At 48.1% G+C, this 12253-nt stretch overlaps 6 protein-coding genes and 1 non-coding gene across 7 annotated transcripts; 4 read left to right on the top strand and 3 right to left on the bottom strand.

Annotated features, from left to right (window-relative positions):
- Nucleotides 1-118: 118 nt before the first annotated feature.
- Nucleotides 119-2382, top strand: FPRO_01828 (uncharacterized protein; the record flags this gene model as incomplete). Its single annotated transcript, XM_031227139.1, has 2 exons — nucleotides 119-328; nucleotides 382-2382. The coding sequence occupies 2 exons, from the start codon at nucleotides 119-121 to the stop codon at nucleotides 2380-2382; spliced, it is 2211 nt and encodes a 736-aa protein (XP_031074645.1).
- A 1164-nt stretch (nucleotides 2383-3546) lies between these two features.
- On the top strand, nucleotides 3547-4509 carry FPRO_01829 (related to ketoreductases; the record flags this gene model as incomplete). The annotated part of the gene is made up of 4 exons (XM_031227128.1): nucleotides 3547-3579; nucleotides 3628-3714; nucleotides 3772-3927; nucleotides 3982-4509. 4 exons carry the CDS (start codon nucleotides 3547-3549, stop codon nucleotides 4507-4509), a joined length of 804 nt encoding a protein of 267 aa, XP_031074644.1.
- A 1394-nt stretch (nucleotides 4510-5903) lies between these two features.
- Nucleotides 5904-6524, top strand: FPRO_01830 (uncharacterized protein; the record flags this gene model as incomplete). Its single annotated transcript, XM_031227117.1, has 1 exon — nucleotides 5904-6524. The coding sequence occupies one exon, from the start codon at nucleotides 5904-5906 to the stop codon at nucleotides 6522-6524; it is 621 nt and encodes a 206-aa protein (XP_031074643.1).
- Nucleotides 6525-7264: 740 nt separating this feature from the next.
- On the top strand, nucleotides 7265-7588 carry FPRO_01831 (uncharacterized protein; the record flags this gene model as incomplete). Its single annotated transcript, XM_031227106.1, has 1 exon — nucleotides 7265-7588. One exon carries the CDS (start codon nucleotides 7265-7267, stop codon nucleotides 7586-7588), a length of 324 nt encoding a protein of 107 aa, XP_031074642.1.
- Nucleotides 7589-8567: 979 nt separating this feature from the next.
- Nucleotides 8568-9266, bottom strand: FPRO_01832 (uncharacterized protein; the record flags this gene model as incomplete). Its single annotated transcript, XM_031227095.1, has 2 exons — nucleotides 8568-8588; nucleotides 8748-9266. The coding sequence occupies 2 exons, from the start codon at nucleotides 9264-9266 to the stop codon at nucleotides 8568-8570; spliced, it is 540 nt and encodes a 179-aa protein (XP_031074641.1).
- A 1318-nt stretch (nucleotides 9267-10584) lies between these two features.
- Nucleotides 10585-10666, bottom strand: tRNA. The gene is given in 2 exon segments: nucleotides 10585-10619; nucleotides 10631-10666. It is a non-coding gene; the product is annotated as a tRNA-Gly (tRNA).
- A 299-nt stretch (nucleotides 10667-10965) lies between these two features.
- Nucleotides 10966-11520, bottom strand: FPRO_01833 (uncharacterized protein; the record flags this gene model as incomplete). The annotated part of the gene is made up of 1 exon (XM_031227084.1): nucleotides 10966-11520. The coding sequence occupies one exon, from the start codon at nucleotides 11518-11520 to the stop codon at nucleotides 10966-10968; it is 555 nt and encodes a 184-aa protein (XP_031074640.1).
- Between the last annotated feature and the right edge of the window lie 733 nt (nucleotides 11521-12253).

Here is a 12253-nt window from a genome sequence, read left to right as displayed (position 1 = left end):
GCACAATTACGTCACAGCTGAGGAGATCATCAGAGAGTAAGCCGTGAGACTCAAGTCATCTCCAACCTTCACATTTTATTTGACAGCAACTCAATGACTTTTCTCTTTCTCGATAACCATGGATATACCATTTGAAGCTCGGATCCCCCGTGATCCCAATTTCAAAGCCGAAAACAGCAGCGATGCTTTCGTAGCCCTGGCGAAATGGGCAGTGGATTACTCAACCGCTGAGGGGGTCAGAGCAGGCTACAAAGCAGCCTTCCAGTCCGGTCAAGAAAGATTATCTGGTTTCTTTTCAAGCCTTCAAGGGTCATCTGGTCAAAAGCCTGTAAGAGATAACACCATCGTCATCTTGAAGTTGCAGAATTGAATCTGAAATAGGACTTGTCAACAGAGAAGTTGGTTCACTCGCCGCTTGAAGACGCAAAGGGAATACGTCTTGTTCAGGTCGAAGTCAATGACTCGGTCCTTTCTCTGACTATGAAAACTTACTCCGCATCCGAGATACCGCCTTATGTCTGTCTATCTTACGTCTGGGTCGATTTCGGACCAATGTGGAATCGTGGTCGCGACTTTCGTGAGACTGAGCTTGAGGTTCCTCACTTCAGCCATGCCGATACAGTCGATATAGCAATTAACAACAAACTATTCCCCATCGGTGCTAACTTGCACGCTGCCCTCCTTGGCTTACACAAATACCTCAACGGCAGACCTATCTGGACCGACGCTGTATGTATTAACCAAGACGACATGGATGAGAAGACTGTCCAGGTTGCTCGCATGGATGAGATATACAGTGCAGCTGAAAAGGTCTTCATATGGCTTGGCAGAAAGCATACGGAACGAACAGCGGCGATGAGCATTCTCAAAGCGTGGCCGGCATTCCCAGAAGACCCAGACAATGCCGATATCCAATTCCACGGCAAAAAGTACGCTTCTGCAAGGGCCTTCTTTGATGCCACTTCAACAGGCTCGGAGCTGATATCATGGCTCAGTCTCCTCCGAATAGTCACAGAGAGTTGGTGGAGTCGTGTCTGGACTGTTCAAGAGTTCATACTTGCAAAGGAATATGCCTTCTACTATAATGGCGAGGAAGTACCGGCGTCAGAGCTGAAGAAGGCCATGGACTGGACATACTTTGTTGCGAGTCACTTGTCGCCAAAGATGGTGCCTCATTGGGTTAACTTTCAGCCTTCGATGTTTGACTTGAAGAAGGCTGGGCGAAAGCTCAACCTCCTTGATGTGACGATGCTTGGAGGTACGAGAATGGCTGGTGATCCGCGTGACAAGGTCTGGGCCTTTCTCGGCATCACAGATCAAACAACGCTTGGCAGGGAACCTCTCAAACCAAATTACAGCAATCGAAATATGGGCGACTTCTACCTCGACATAGCTCAACGTCTCGTCAGCGGCGACGCAGGTCTTCTCGTCCTATCTTTGGTCAACCATCCTCTTCCTCGGGAGGCATACAAGTTTACGTCGAAGAAGCCAATCGGCAACAAGTTACTTGACAGACAGAAGGCCAAGAAGCGATTTCCTAAGAAGCAACCAGATTGGGCGCCGCTGGAAGAAGATGTCTTTGACGCTGCCCTCCAGCCAGATTGGTTTGGAAAGGGGGCTGGCTATCCAAGCTGGGTTCCGAAGATGGCGAGCGCCGTTGCGACTGAGCCACTGTTCCTGAAAGAGATGAAGGCTCAAAAGGCTCGGGGGAGGCGGCTTTATGATCACAATTGGCGAGTCTTTCACGCGACTTCTCATGTAAAGGGTGATTACTCGTTGTCTGAAAACGGAAGAATACTATCAGTGAGCGCTCATATCTTGGAAAGAATCATCAAGATTGCCCCTCTGCCTAAGAATAAAGAAGAAGAGCGGGCGTTCTACAAGAGTCTTCGGTCATGGTACCCAGGGAAGACTCGTCTGGCTGACATAGCCTATCCGCCCCAACCTTCAACAACCGTCCCTGAGGCGCTGTGGCGAACCCTTTTAACGAATATCTGGCTCACCACACATCCTGCACCTGATGCTTGCAGCGCTCATTTTGCAAATTATCTTGCTCGTATCTCAGACTCTGCTTCTGATGCGAAGCATGATCTTCGGTTTAAGCAGAAGCCTGATCCGGAGGAGGGAGATATCTTTGCGATTGCGGTAGATGATGCTGGGACTGATAGAGTGCTTTTCATAACAGAGAAGGGCTACTTGGGACTGGGGCCAGCGAGAACAGAAGTTGGGGATGTTTTGAGTTTGATCGCAGGGGCACATGTCCCATTTGTGCTACGGAAGGGCGCTCAAGGATGGGTTTTGGTTGGGGAGACTTATGTACATGGGGTTATGTATGGTGAGGCTGTGAGCAAGGCGGATTTCCAGCAGGCGACCATCGTGTGAGAAACAGAGCACATATCGAAAGGTTTGTTTGCCAGTCGCCTACGACATCAAAATACGGGATCGATGGCCAGTCCCACCCAGGCTACTGGAGGGACACGGGAATGTTGCAACAGAGATCACATAGTCAAAACATACTATTTAATCAAGTTACAAATCTGAATCTCTACACAAACCCGTATTCAGGATCCTACTCCATACAATAACTCCCTCAAATTACGTACAAAATATCCATCCTGACCTCAATTCGTGTTGGGTGCCCTTTGCTTGGCCTTTTGCTGTTGAGGCGGGCGAGGCCTTCTAACCTGCTTGTACCGCTCCTCATATGCCTGAAGTTCACTTGCATCCTCATCTCGAGGAGGCCAAGTGGTCACCCGATGAGGATCAGTAGCATCATCGTCAAAACGACGCAGGAACTGCCGCCCTTCACGATCCAAAGGCTCAATCGGTGCCCTTCTCAAGGCACGTGGTCTGTCTTCAGGGTGATAAGTGACGCCAACCAGACCAAAGTTCTCACCAGTAGTATGATTACCGGTCACCACACCACGAATAGCGCCAGGGTTGTTGAGTTCGTTCTTGACCACTCGGCTTCTGTCATTGTATGAGAAGATGGCTGAGCTATATCCAGAAGCTTTCTCATCCGGTGAGAACACTGGGGAATGACAGTCACGCTGGAGGACGCTGTATAGTTTTATATCTCTCTTATCATTCATTCGAAGATATTATGTAGCTGGACTTTGCTGGTATTACTACCCCCTCACGTAAACACCGTTTGTTGAGCTACCCCGCTTCCATGACATCTCGACATCATGAGTTCCATTACTAAGCATGGATGCGATAGCGGACGCTGTGAGAAAGGAGAAGAACACCTGAAAGAAATGGTGTTTTAATATAACGAGAAATTGAAGCGTATCTAACTTAGTATCGTGAGGTTGCAGATTTTCAGCTTGGTGTTTTCCGAGTACTCGGATTCTATACGAATTGGAACTATCCTCTATTAGTCATCGTCGACGTCACTATGGGCCTTGATTTAACTACAGAGTGATGAATACAAAGTTGATTTATCAGCTATGAAAAGACCCTTCAGCTCAAAGATATATATATCGCAGTGCATATCTCTCTTGGTCCTCTACATCGGCTGGGCTTTTTATCAAACTGCTGGACAAAATGGAGGCCTTGAAGGGACAGACAGCATTCATTGTTCGTATCCATGGATAGTGAACTTCAGAGATGCTGATTATATTATAGACTGGAGCCTCTATGGGTATTGGTGAAGCCATTGCATTGGCGCTGGCTGAGCATGGCGTGAACATTGCCCTAGTATCTCGAAGCAAGGTGCGAACTGATTAAACAAACCCTTAATCCATTCACTGATGAGTGTCCTCGATGTAGGATAAGCTTGAAGCAGTACGCGACAAGATCACATCCAAATTCTCTGAGGTCAAGGTCGGAGTCTACCCCGTAGACATTCAGAACCAGCCCGACATAGAAAAGGCTGTCAAGTCAGCCATATCTGAGCTTGGCCAGATTGACATCTTGATCAACAATGTGGGTGGACAACATATCTATGAGACTGATATCTGAGTACTAATAACCTCTCAGGCCGGTCTTGCACTCGGCACCCCCGGACGCTTTTGGGAGATCCCCATCGATCAAGTCGCCCAGATGTCAAACACCAACATCAACGGCGTCATGTTCACCACCCACGCAGTCCTCAACCACTCAATGTGGGAACGAAAGAAAGGAACCATCATCAACGTCTCCTCCGTCACAGGTCTCGAGTGTCCACCCTTCAACGGCGAAGCAGTTTATCACGCATCAAAAGCCTTCCTCGAGGGCTTCTCCAACAGTCTTCGCATGGAAACGGCGGGTTCAGACATCAGGGTTTTAGTTCTTCGGCCAGGCGTTGTCCAGACACATTTCCATCTTCAACGCGTTCAGTACGATCAGAGTGCTATGGATGACTTTATCGAGGGATATGAGCCGCTGGTTGCAGAGGATTTAGCGCAGTCGGTGTTGTACATGCTCAGCTTACCGCCTCGAGTCTCTATCAAGGCTTTGGATTGCGTACCTACGGCGCAGAGGGCGCTGACAAACTTTGATCGGGAGTGGAACTCACGTCGTGAATAGCTGTAAGAATAAAGTCTAAGCAGCAAGGAAATAAAAGGGTTCAGTTAAAATTGGTTCGCAATATGACGCCATCTTCATCCATAAGGACTGATATCTCTAGTTTTATGATCTACTTTCCTTACATGGAGAGCTTTTTATAGCTCAAACAGAATCTCCCCGGCTCTTTCTTTTTCTTCTTGTTTCTCCAATGCTGAGATCTCTCAAATGGCACCTTTCGCAACAGTACCCCTCTCTGTCTATTTCCCCGCCGCATTTTGGACATCGACCCTTCTCGCGCCGTCTGTGGTAGAAGGCCAGGCTCGCAGCAGAGCCTTTCTTAGAGCACTGGGGGCACCTATACTTGTCAGAGGGCCTGCCGCAGTCGGCGCATTGTTTGGTCGTCTCGCCAGTGATTGGATCTCTGACGCCCTGCCTTCGGCGCTTCTGGACGCGAGCTCGCCTTTGAGCCGACATTCTATCTAGACAATCGCCGCAACGCTTGCGGTTCGCTCGGACTGGATTGCGGCACGACCTGATTTTGCATATGACAGGATCACTGTCTTGATTGGTGGATTGGCTGGCTGTTTCGTCCGCAAGAGATAGACTGTCAGTTGAATTAGCGAGATGGCTTGCAACAGGAGGATATGGATTCAGGATGTAACTAAAATCGAAGGGCTTGGGACGAAATCGTCTACCCTGTCCTCGCTGACCCCAATACTTCCTGGAAGGCATGATGATCTGGCTTCGTTTAGTTTCGAGAAACTGCAGAGAAACACCTTGGTAAGTTTCGACTGAGTCCAGTTGGACAAGGTGATCAACATGTCAATGATCTCATCCCAGTCCCAAGTGTCGGTTGAATGTCGCATTTTATACCAGATTCACGCCTTATAATCACTGTGGAGCCTTGCTTTACTGTACTGCCGACAAGATTCTGATGTTCATTTGTGCTGGAGGTAATCAGGCTACTTCTGAAGGTTCAGGTTCTGTTCGAAGCTCAAGTACAAAGTACACAATTCTTGGTGCGGAATTGTTCATTTATTGTGTTCTTTTTGACAAAGACCTCAGATATGGGTGCTTTACACGCAAATCACTATTCGAGATGATGCTCAAGTTTCCATTGAGGCAAATCATCCCTGCATGATGTGGAATCGTGCAAGAGAATAGCCTGTCTACAGGATAAAGTTTCATCCTGTTACATGACATGATATTCTAATACGTAAGACTAAACTGTCATGGAAATGGCTAAGCCCTGTTCAGTTAGGTTTCTGCTGTCAGATTTAAGGGTTCACTGAACTTGCATGGGTTCTCGTTCTCAGCTTAAAGCGACGCTTGGATCAAGACATGCCACGAATCCCTTTCCACTCCTGAGCACCAACATTTTAGATCCCCCTTCACAAATATCCTCTCAATTCAAGATGGCCCCCTCCTGGCTTGAAAAGTTCATTGTTCGCGAGGACGTAACTCCCGACCCCCGACGCAGCGCGGAAAAGCCCGCGCTGGAGATGCACTACACCGCTCTTGTCGGACACCGCCGAATCTTGGGTGTCAAGGGCGACAAAACACCTCGCTACGAAGTCGAACGGCGAGCTGTTCTTGAAGTCTGGGGCGATAAATGCTACGTCAAGTCTCCGAATCAGAACGCGGAGATCGCGATGATCGACTTTCACAGCATCCCTCCCAAGACGGAGGTCAAATTCTCACAGCAGAGTCGCACCATTACGATGAAGGGTGCTGATGGAAAATACACTGCGAGTGGTGGCTTGGGCGAACTACATTGGAAGCCAACGGGAATGGTTGTACACGGCAGAGCTTCTTGGGAGCTTAGGGACGGGAGGGATCTTGTGATGTCAGTTACGATTGACGATCAGCAGGTTAATGGAATGATTTGTCTCTGGAAGGATGGCCTCGCTCCAGCAGTGGAAGAGGAGCTGATCATGGTTGGAATCTCCAAGATTGAGGAGTATCGGAGGCTGCTCAGGAACTCCAAGGTAGCATCAGTGGGTGCCGTCTCGAACGCAGGTTGGCTGGCAGTCTAGATAAGACGAGTCTGAGGATTGAGACAGATAACAGAGGAGTGACGGAATTTAGTTTGCGTTGCATGGGGCTGTGATATGACTCCCTTCTGTGGCCTTCCTATCAATATCTCTTAGTGACATGCTGAAACTCTACTACCACGATTGAAGTCACCAAGGACCTTTTCCGAGAATAGATCACACCATAAGTATTATTAGATCTACAATCCGAATCTGCTAAAAGAGTGTTTACCTCGCTTGATCATTTGATGCAACGGTAATTTGGAGTAGTGGTCGTGAGAGCGTGGCTCCAATGATTTCGCTGCGCTTTTCGACGGAGGCACGTCACTATTAATAGTTGACCGCAGAAAGGTAACAATGCGGACTCCGAATCGACTCGCTGCGCTTTTACACGGAGAGATGTGAGCCTGAGAACCATGGATTGATTCATTGCAGACGAAAAGCTCCACGTTTCTCGCCGTCGGAGGACGGGATCTGGGAGCTATTCATAGGCTTTGGTGGCATACCGGATTGGATTGATGGAATATTACTTCTGAAGAAGGCGACAATAGTAACTGAAGTATTCTTGGAAGAGGACCCTGATTGAAGCATAAATAGCAGAGGGACTGCTCGGTTTGATGAGAGATTCATCATCACAAAGAGTCCAAGATCCAAGCATCTCATCAAGAACAATAACCAACACCATCAAAATGCATCTATCCTCTCTCATCACCATCATCACTCTCGGCCTCGGCGCCAGCGCCATGGCCATTGAAGAAGACGTCACCCTCGAAACCCGCACCGATCACTGCAACCCGGGCATTGATCTCATCAAGCTCAAGATCAAGCCCGGCAAGTCCTTCACTGGTGTCGGCAAACCCGGAAAGTGTTACAATCTTCCCGCCAACATCAAGAACTTTGATGTCTACTCTGACGACACCAAGTCCCTTGTCAGCTGCTTCGACTGCAAGGTGTATACTGAGGCCAATTGTAAGGGAAGCTTTGTCAGTCTTGAGGGAGCGGACAACTTTGCGTTCAAGACTACCAAGAAGCCTCACTACAAGAGCTGGAAGTGCGGTCCACCTTAAGGGCCATAAAGTGGTTGGCGAGAGATAGCTCTATGGCGAAGGGGTTTGTAGGGATGGGGTTGCTAGTACCAGGACGTTCATTAGTTCAGCACCTCGGAGTTAGGTATGCCATACGATAATTCGGGGAGCGTAAGCAGATTCAAGCCAAGAACGGAGGATTTATTGTCATTTGAACATTCTCTTACAGTATAGGTATACGTCTTATTAACTACCTCACTCTTTCACGTTAGTTATGAATCTATTGTTCTCATTCCTTATTCATGTGCTGGAAGCTGTGGTAGCTGACCCTCGAGGTCTCGTTGACGAACTCTATATAGGTATGCTAAAGATCTTAGTAATGGCTAGGTTCTCTCTGTGACGGTTTTGGGTCTCAAACAGGGAAACTAGTCCATACTAGGTTGATGTTTGCAAAATACGTATGGCGTATAGACTGAGCGTTGGCGGATGTTACATTTCGAAAAAATCAATCCAGGCTAATGTACTTTAATTACGGTAAACCTAATTAGGTAAAGTTAGAAAAAAGTCACTAAAATATAGGGTATTTTAGGTTAGTTTTAGTGTGCCGGTTGTTCTGCCGTTTCGATAGAACAAGCGGCGCGTTTTTGATCGATCTGTAGTACTTACCTTAAGTTTCGCACAGAAGAAAGTCACTCTGCGCCGTATCGAGTGCGCCGTACGGATCGATTGGTGGAAAATGTGGGGTACACGTGAGGGGCCTGTTGGGTCGTAAAATAATAGCTGTGCTGGAAAACGTTTATAAGTTAAGCTGCTAGAGACGCCAATAAACCAATCCCGCAGGGCCTTCGGATGCCATCGACTCGAGGCCACACGAAGCAAATGCAAACTCTCCTCATACCAGGGTGTTACCTACTCCTTCGAACGCCAATCGTTACTTTTTCTCTGGCCAGCACGCCTTCCTCTAGACTTGCACTGGTCACATTTTTCCTCACCAGTCTCCCCTACGCCACCCCCACAACCCTCACACAGCCCATTTCTTCTCCTGTTTGAGTGGTCAGTTAAAGCTGAATCTTATTCGGGGTTGAAGTTTCGTCTATGATCACCTGTAATTTGCAAGTCTATACTCACGACATGTCTGACACGTCTCGAAAGGAGGAACCCTTGGCCTTATGCATTTTCCATTGCTACATTTTCTCTCAACCTGGTCACTTCCGGTGCTCTGGGCCTCCGAGATCTTCGCCTGTGACGGTCCAGGATCAAGTGAACACTCGACAGGCTCCTCGACGGGGCCGTTGTGGTCGGGGTCTACTGAGGTTTCCGTGTCGAAGTTTGTTTCTGAACTGACAAGATCCTCCTCGGTTGGGGCATCCGTATAGGGGTTTGCTGGGTCACTTCCAGTGTTCTGGGCGTTTGAACTCTCTGGCTGTGAAGACTCAGTATCAGGTGCATTCTCGATAGGCGCCTCGACGGGGACATTGGGATCGTGGGGTGTCGAGGTCTGCGTGACGTGATTTCTCTGTGTGCTGCTGTAATCAAATCCCGGAATCAGAAACGGTTTCAGACTTGGAAGGCCAGAATCAGAATAATCAGAATCACTTTCAGCCATAGTCGGGACAAGTGATGAATGCTGCTGAATGCTGTTGATGGTTCGTAGTGTTAAGATGAGTGATGATGATGTCTTGTTGGGAGTTTGTTGGAGAGAAATCTTGACTTTCTTCATTTTCCTTTCTGTCTCTGTCCACTCTGATTCTTGGGTACTCTGGGAGGCGCAAGTCAGGCGCGCAAAGGAAGCAGCAGCAGTCGTATCTGGAAACTCAACATAACCATCGTCTGAGCAGGTGCATCCGATTCATTCACCGCCTAGTATGGATGTCATTGAAAAATATGAATGAACTAGGATTCTCACAGTCTGAGGCGTCTCGGGAGACATTGCAGGCCTTCACTGTCTATCTCTTATACCTGATGAAATTTCCAGGGCTGAATCCGATCGTCGAGCTGGCATGGAGTCGCTTTTCCCCGACGAGATTGAAAGTGCAACTTTGAGGTTCCGACTGCCCACCAGCAAGTGAGCTTGACCCTTGTGCAGTCGGCAGTCACAATCTGTCTATGATGTGAACTTCATGGCATTTGCGATATAAAGTGTGCCCCTGCCAATGGAGCGGGGCGCATTTCTGCGACCGCAAGCGTTCCTAAGTTTTGTTGATCGCCACCAAGAATCAATATAACACTGAGGAAATCTCTGAAGAAGTGGGCTGTTGTGAGGGAGGGTGAGGGAGATGGAGATGGAGAGGTGCAGCCGTTGAGAGGGAGTGTTGTTGAGGCGGTCTGGCCCGATTCTTGTCCTCTCTTTGGTGTTCTCTCCCAGCTCTTGCCCACCTTCTGACCTTTTATCGAATGTTACGAACCTCCAGCAACCTAGCTCAATCATCCACTATCATTCAACAAATCATAAATTACGAACTTCATTTCCAGGTTCTTTCTGCTGTTTCAAGCTCTTGGCCACATCTCATTCCATCTTCCGCTTATCGGACAACTTCAGACGATATTGTAGCATCCAACAGTTAGCTCAATTATACTAAACTCACAGTTGCAGGTTGTAGGTGCGATACATAGTGAGGGGAGATACTTTCTCAACCAGAGACGGTGGTTTACCGAGATGATGCTATCGTTCCTGTGGCGGTCATCATGTATGAGACGTTTGCGAATTAAGCATGGGGAGTTCGGGCGTCAGCTCTGGCACGCATTGGCTGCGAGAGTGATTGTGGTACCCCCTCCTTGCAACAAAGACCAAAACGCAATTTTCTATTAAAACTATTCGACGTTTCATGGCCGCAAGTTTATCCGCATTCACTTGAAATGCGATCGTTTAACTGATAGTATCATTTTACAAAAGTTCATTCTTACTTATTTTAGTATGCACTAGCTTTGGTCGTTGATTGTCGCCAAGTTTCGTACGTGTTCCAGCCTATCTCAACACCGCAACCATGAGAAGACATGCAAAAGGAACAAAAAGAAGACGCTTTGAAGCGTCAATTGAATGCGTAATCAGGGAATCGAACCCTGGGCTCCCCGACGCTGCTCGAATGGCAACGGAGAATTTTACCACTAAACCAATTACGCGGTGTTTTTGATGTCTCGATGTCTCGCAAAGACTCCACAGGTTTCTCCATCGTGGTGTTGCGTGAGAGTGGAGACTTGGATATCTTGTGAGTGGAGAGCAGTTATACGAGAGAGCCCGTATTACTGGTGCATAAGTGAGATGAGCCTCAGGTGAGTTGCGGTTGAAGGATTCTAAGCTTCAACTAGTCACCCAAACCTTGAGCAAGGACTTCATGTCACTCTGGGGGCCATCAGGAGGGGAAACGAGGAATTATCGTTAATCAGTATCAAAATGAGTAGGTATATGTTATTAAAATTCATCAATGAGTACCATTGGCTAAGTATTTGTTCACAACCTCATCCACGACCTTCTGACAGATCCCTCTATGGACCTCATCCGCAGTCCTCGCAACAAACGGCATAAGAAGACTATTCGCCTCAATGATAACCTCCTCATACAGCTCCCACTCCTCCACCAGCGTCCCCGGACTACTAGTACCGGGACTACTTCCAAACTCCTGCCTCGGCCTCACAATCCACTCCGTCCTCACAGTGACACCAGCCTTGGCATCAGCTCTACAGCGGATACCATTCGGTATACTCAGACACGTCACGGGCCAGCTCCTATCCCTCGTCAGGCCGGGCGCGAGCATGAGTCTCTCGCTGGACGAAAAGGTCCTCACGCTGCTGTTCGGCGTGCCAAAGAATGGGTCTTTGGTGACGAGCTCCATGTTGGGCGTCGTCTCTTTGAAGCTCATAATGACATCGTTGTTGGCCAGCATGGGCGTGTAGGTCTGGATGTGAGCGAGGACGATTTCCGGCGGCACGCGGCTCGGGATAGGGACAGTGATGAATATCTGATGTTTAGACCGCATGGCCTACAGCAGTCCAGCCTGGGACAGGTCTGACTGCCCGTTATCTAATGGGCATCGAAAGTGTTAGTCATAGCTTGGTAATATGAATGAGTAGGTAGGTACATGAAACACCATATCTTTTGAGAGAATGTACATCAGACATGGCATTATGTGTTGCCCCCGGCCTCACCTTTTTGTGTTTCTGGGACGTGAACTTACGTTGATTCGTCGTAGGATGCTCCGTCTTCCCCGCAAGTTGAGGCAATTTCGGCCGCCCGTGAGTAGTCAGCACTAACAACCTTGTTGAAGATGGCGCACTAGGCATGCGACGATTGAAAATAGGATGCGGCTGGTGTAATAGTGTGACTGGTTCTTCTAGAAAGGGGTTTATGGGTGACTTGAAGCCCTGTATCGTGCACATCCGAGGATTCCGATGGACAGGACTTGATCAAAGTTTTGCTGTCATCTTTTTTTTTCTCCATGTCTTAATCTGACAGTGAGGCGGGTCTGTTTCATTGGTCAGGAGGTGAGCCACTATTGAAGGGGTGAGCGCTGTGATAGGCTATTGGGTCTGAATAGAGTTCTCAGTAATTTCGTACCCTGGACTCTATATTTCTCCTTTTTGCAGCGACCAAAAGAAGCTTAAAGTATTGAACGATTGTTGACTATCTAATATATAATGTATGTAATAGGTTGAAGTAAAGGCGAAAAGTTCACAATTTGGTAGAAGAAACTCCATGTTGACTGTGCGGAT

The sequence above is a fragment of the Fusarium proliferatum genome (assembly GCF_900067095.1).
Source record: "Fusarium proliferatum ET1 genome assembly, contig: FPRO_scaffold001, whole genome shotgun sequence".
Taxonomy (NCBI): domain Eukaryota; kingdom Fungi; phylum Ascomycota; class Sordariomycetes; order Hypocreales; family Nectriaceae; genus Fusarium; species Fusarium proliferatum.
This window is presented reverse-complemented; position numbering and strand designations above follow the sequence as displayed.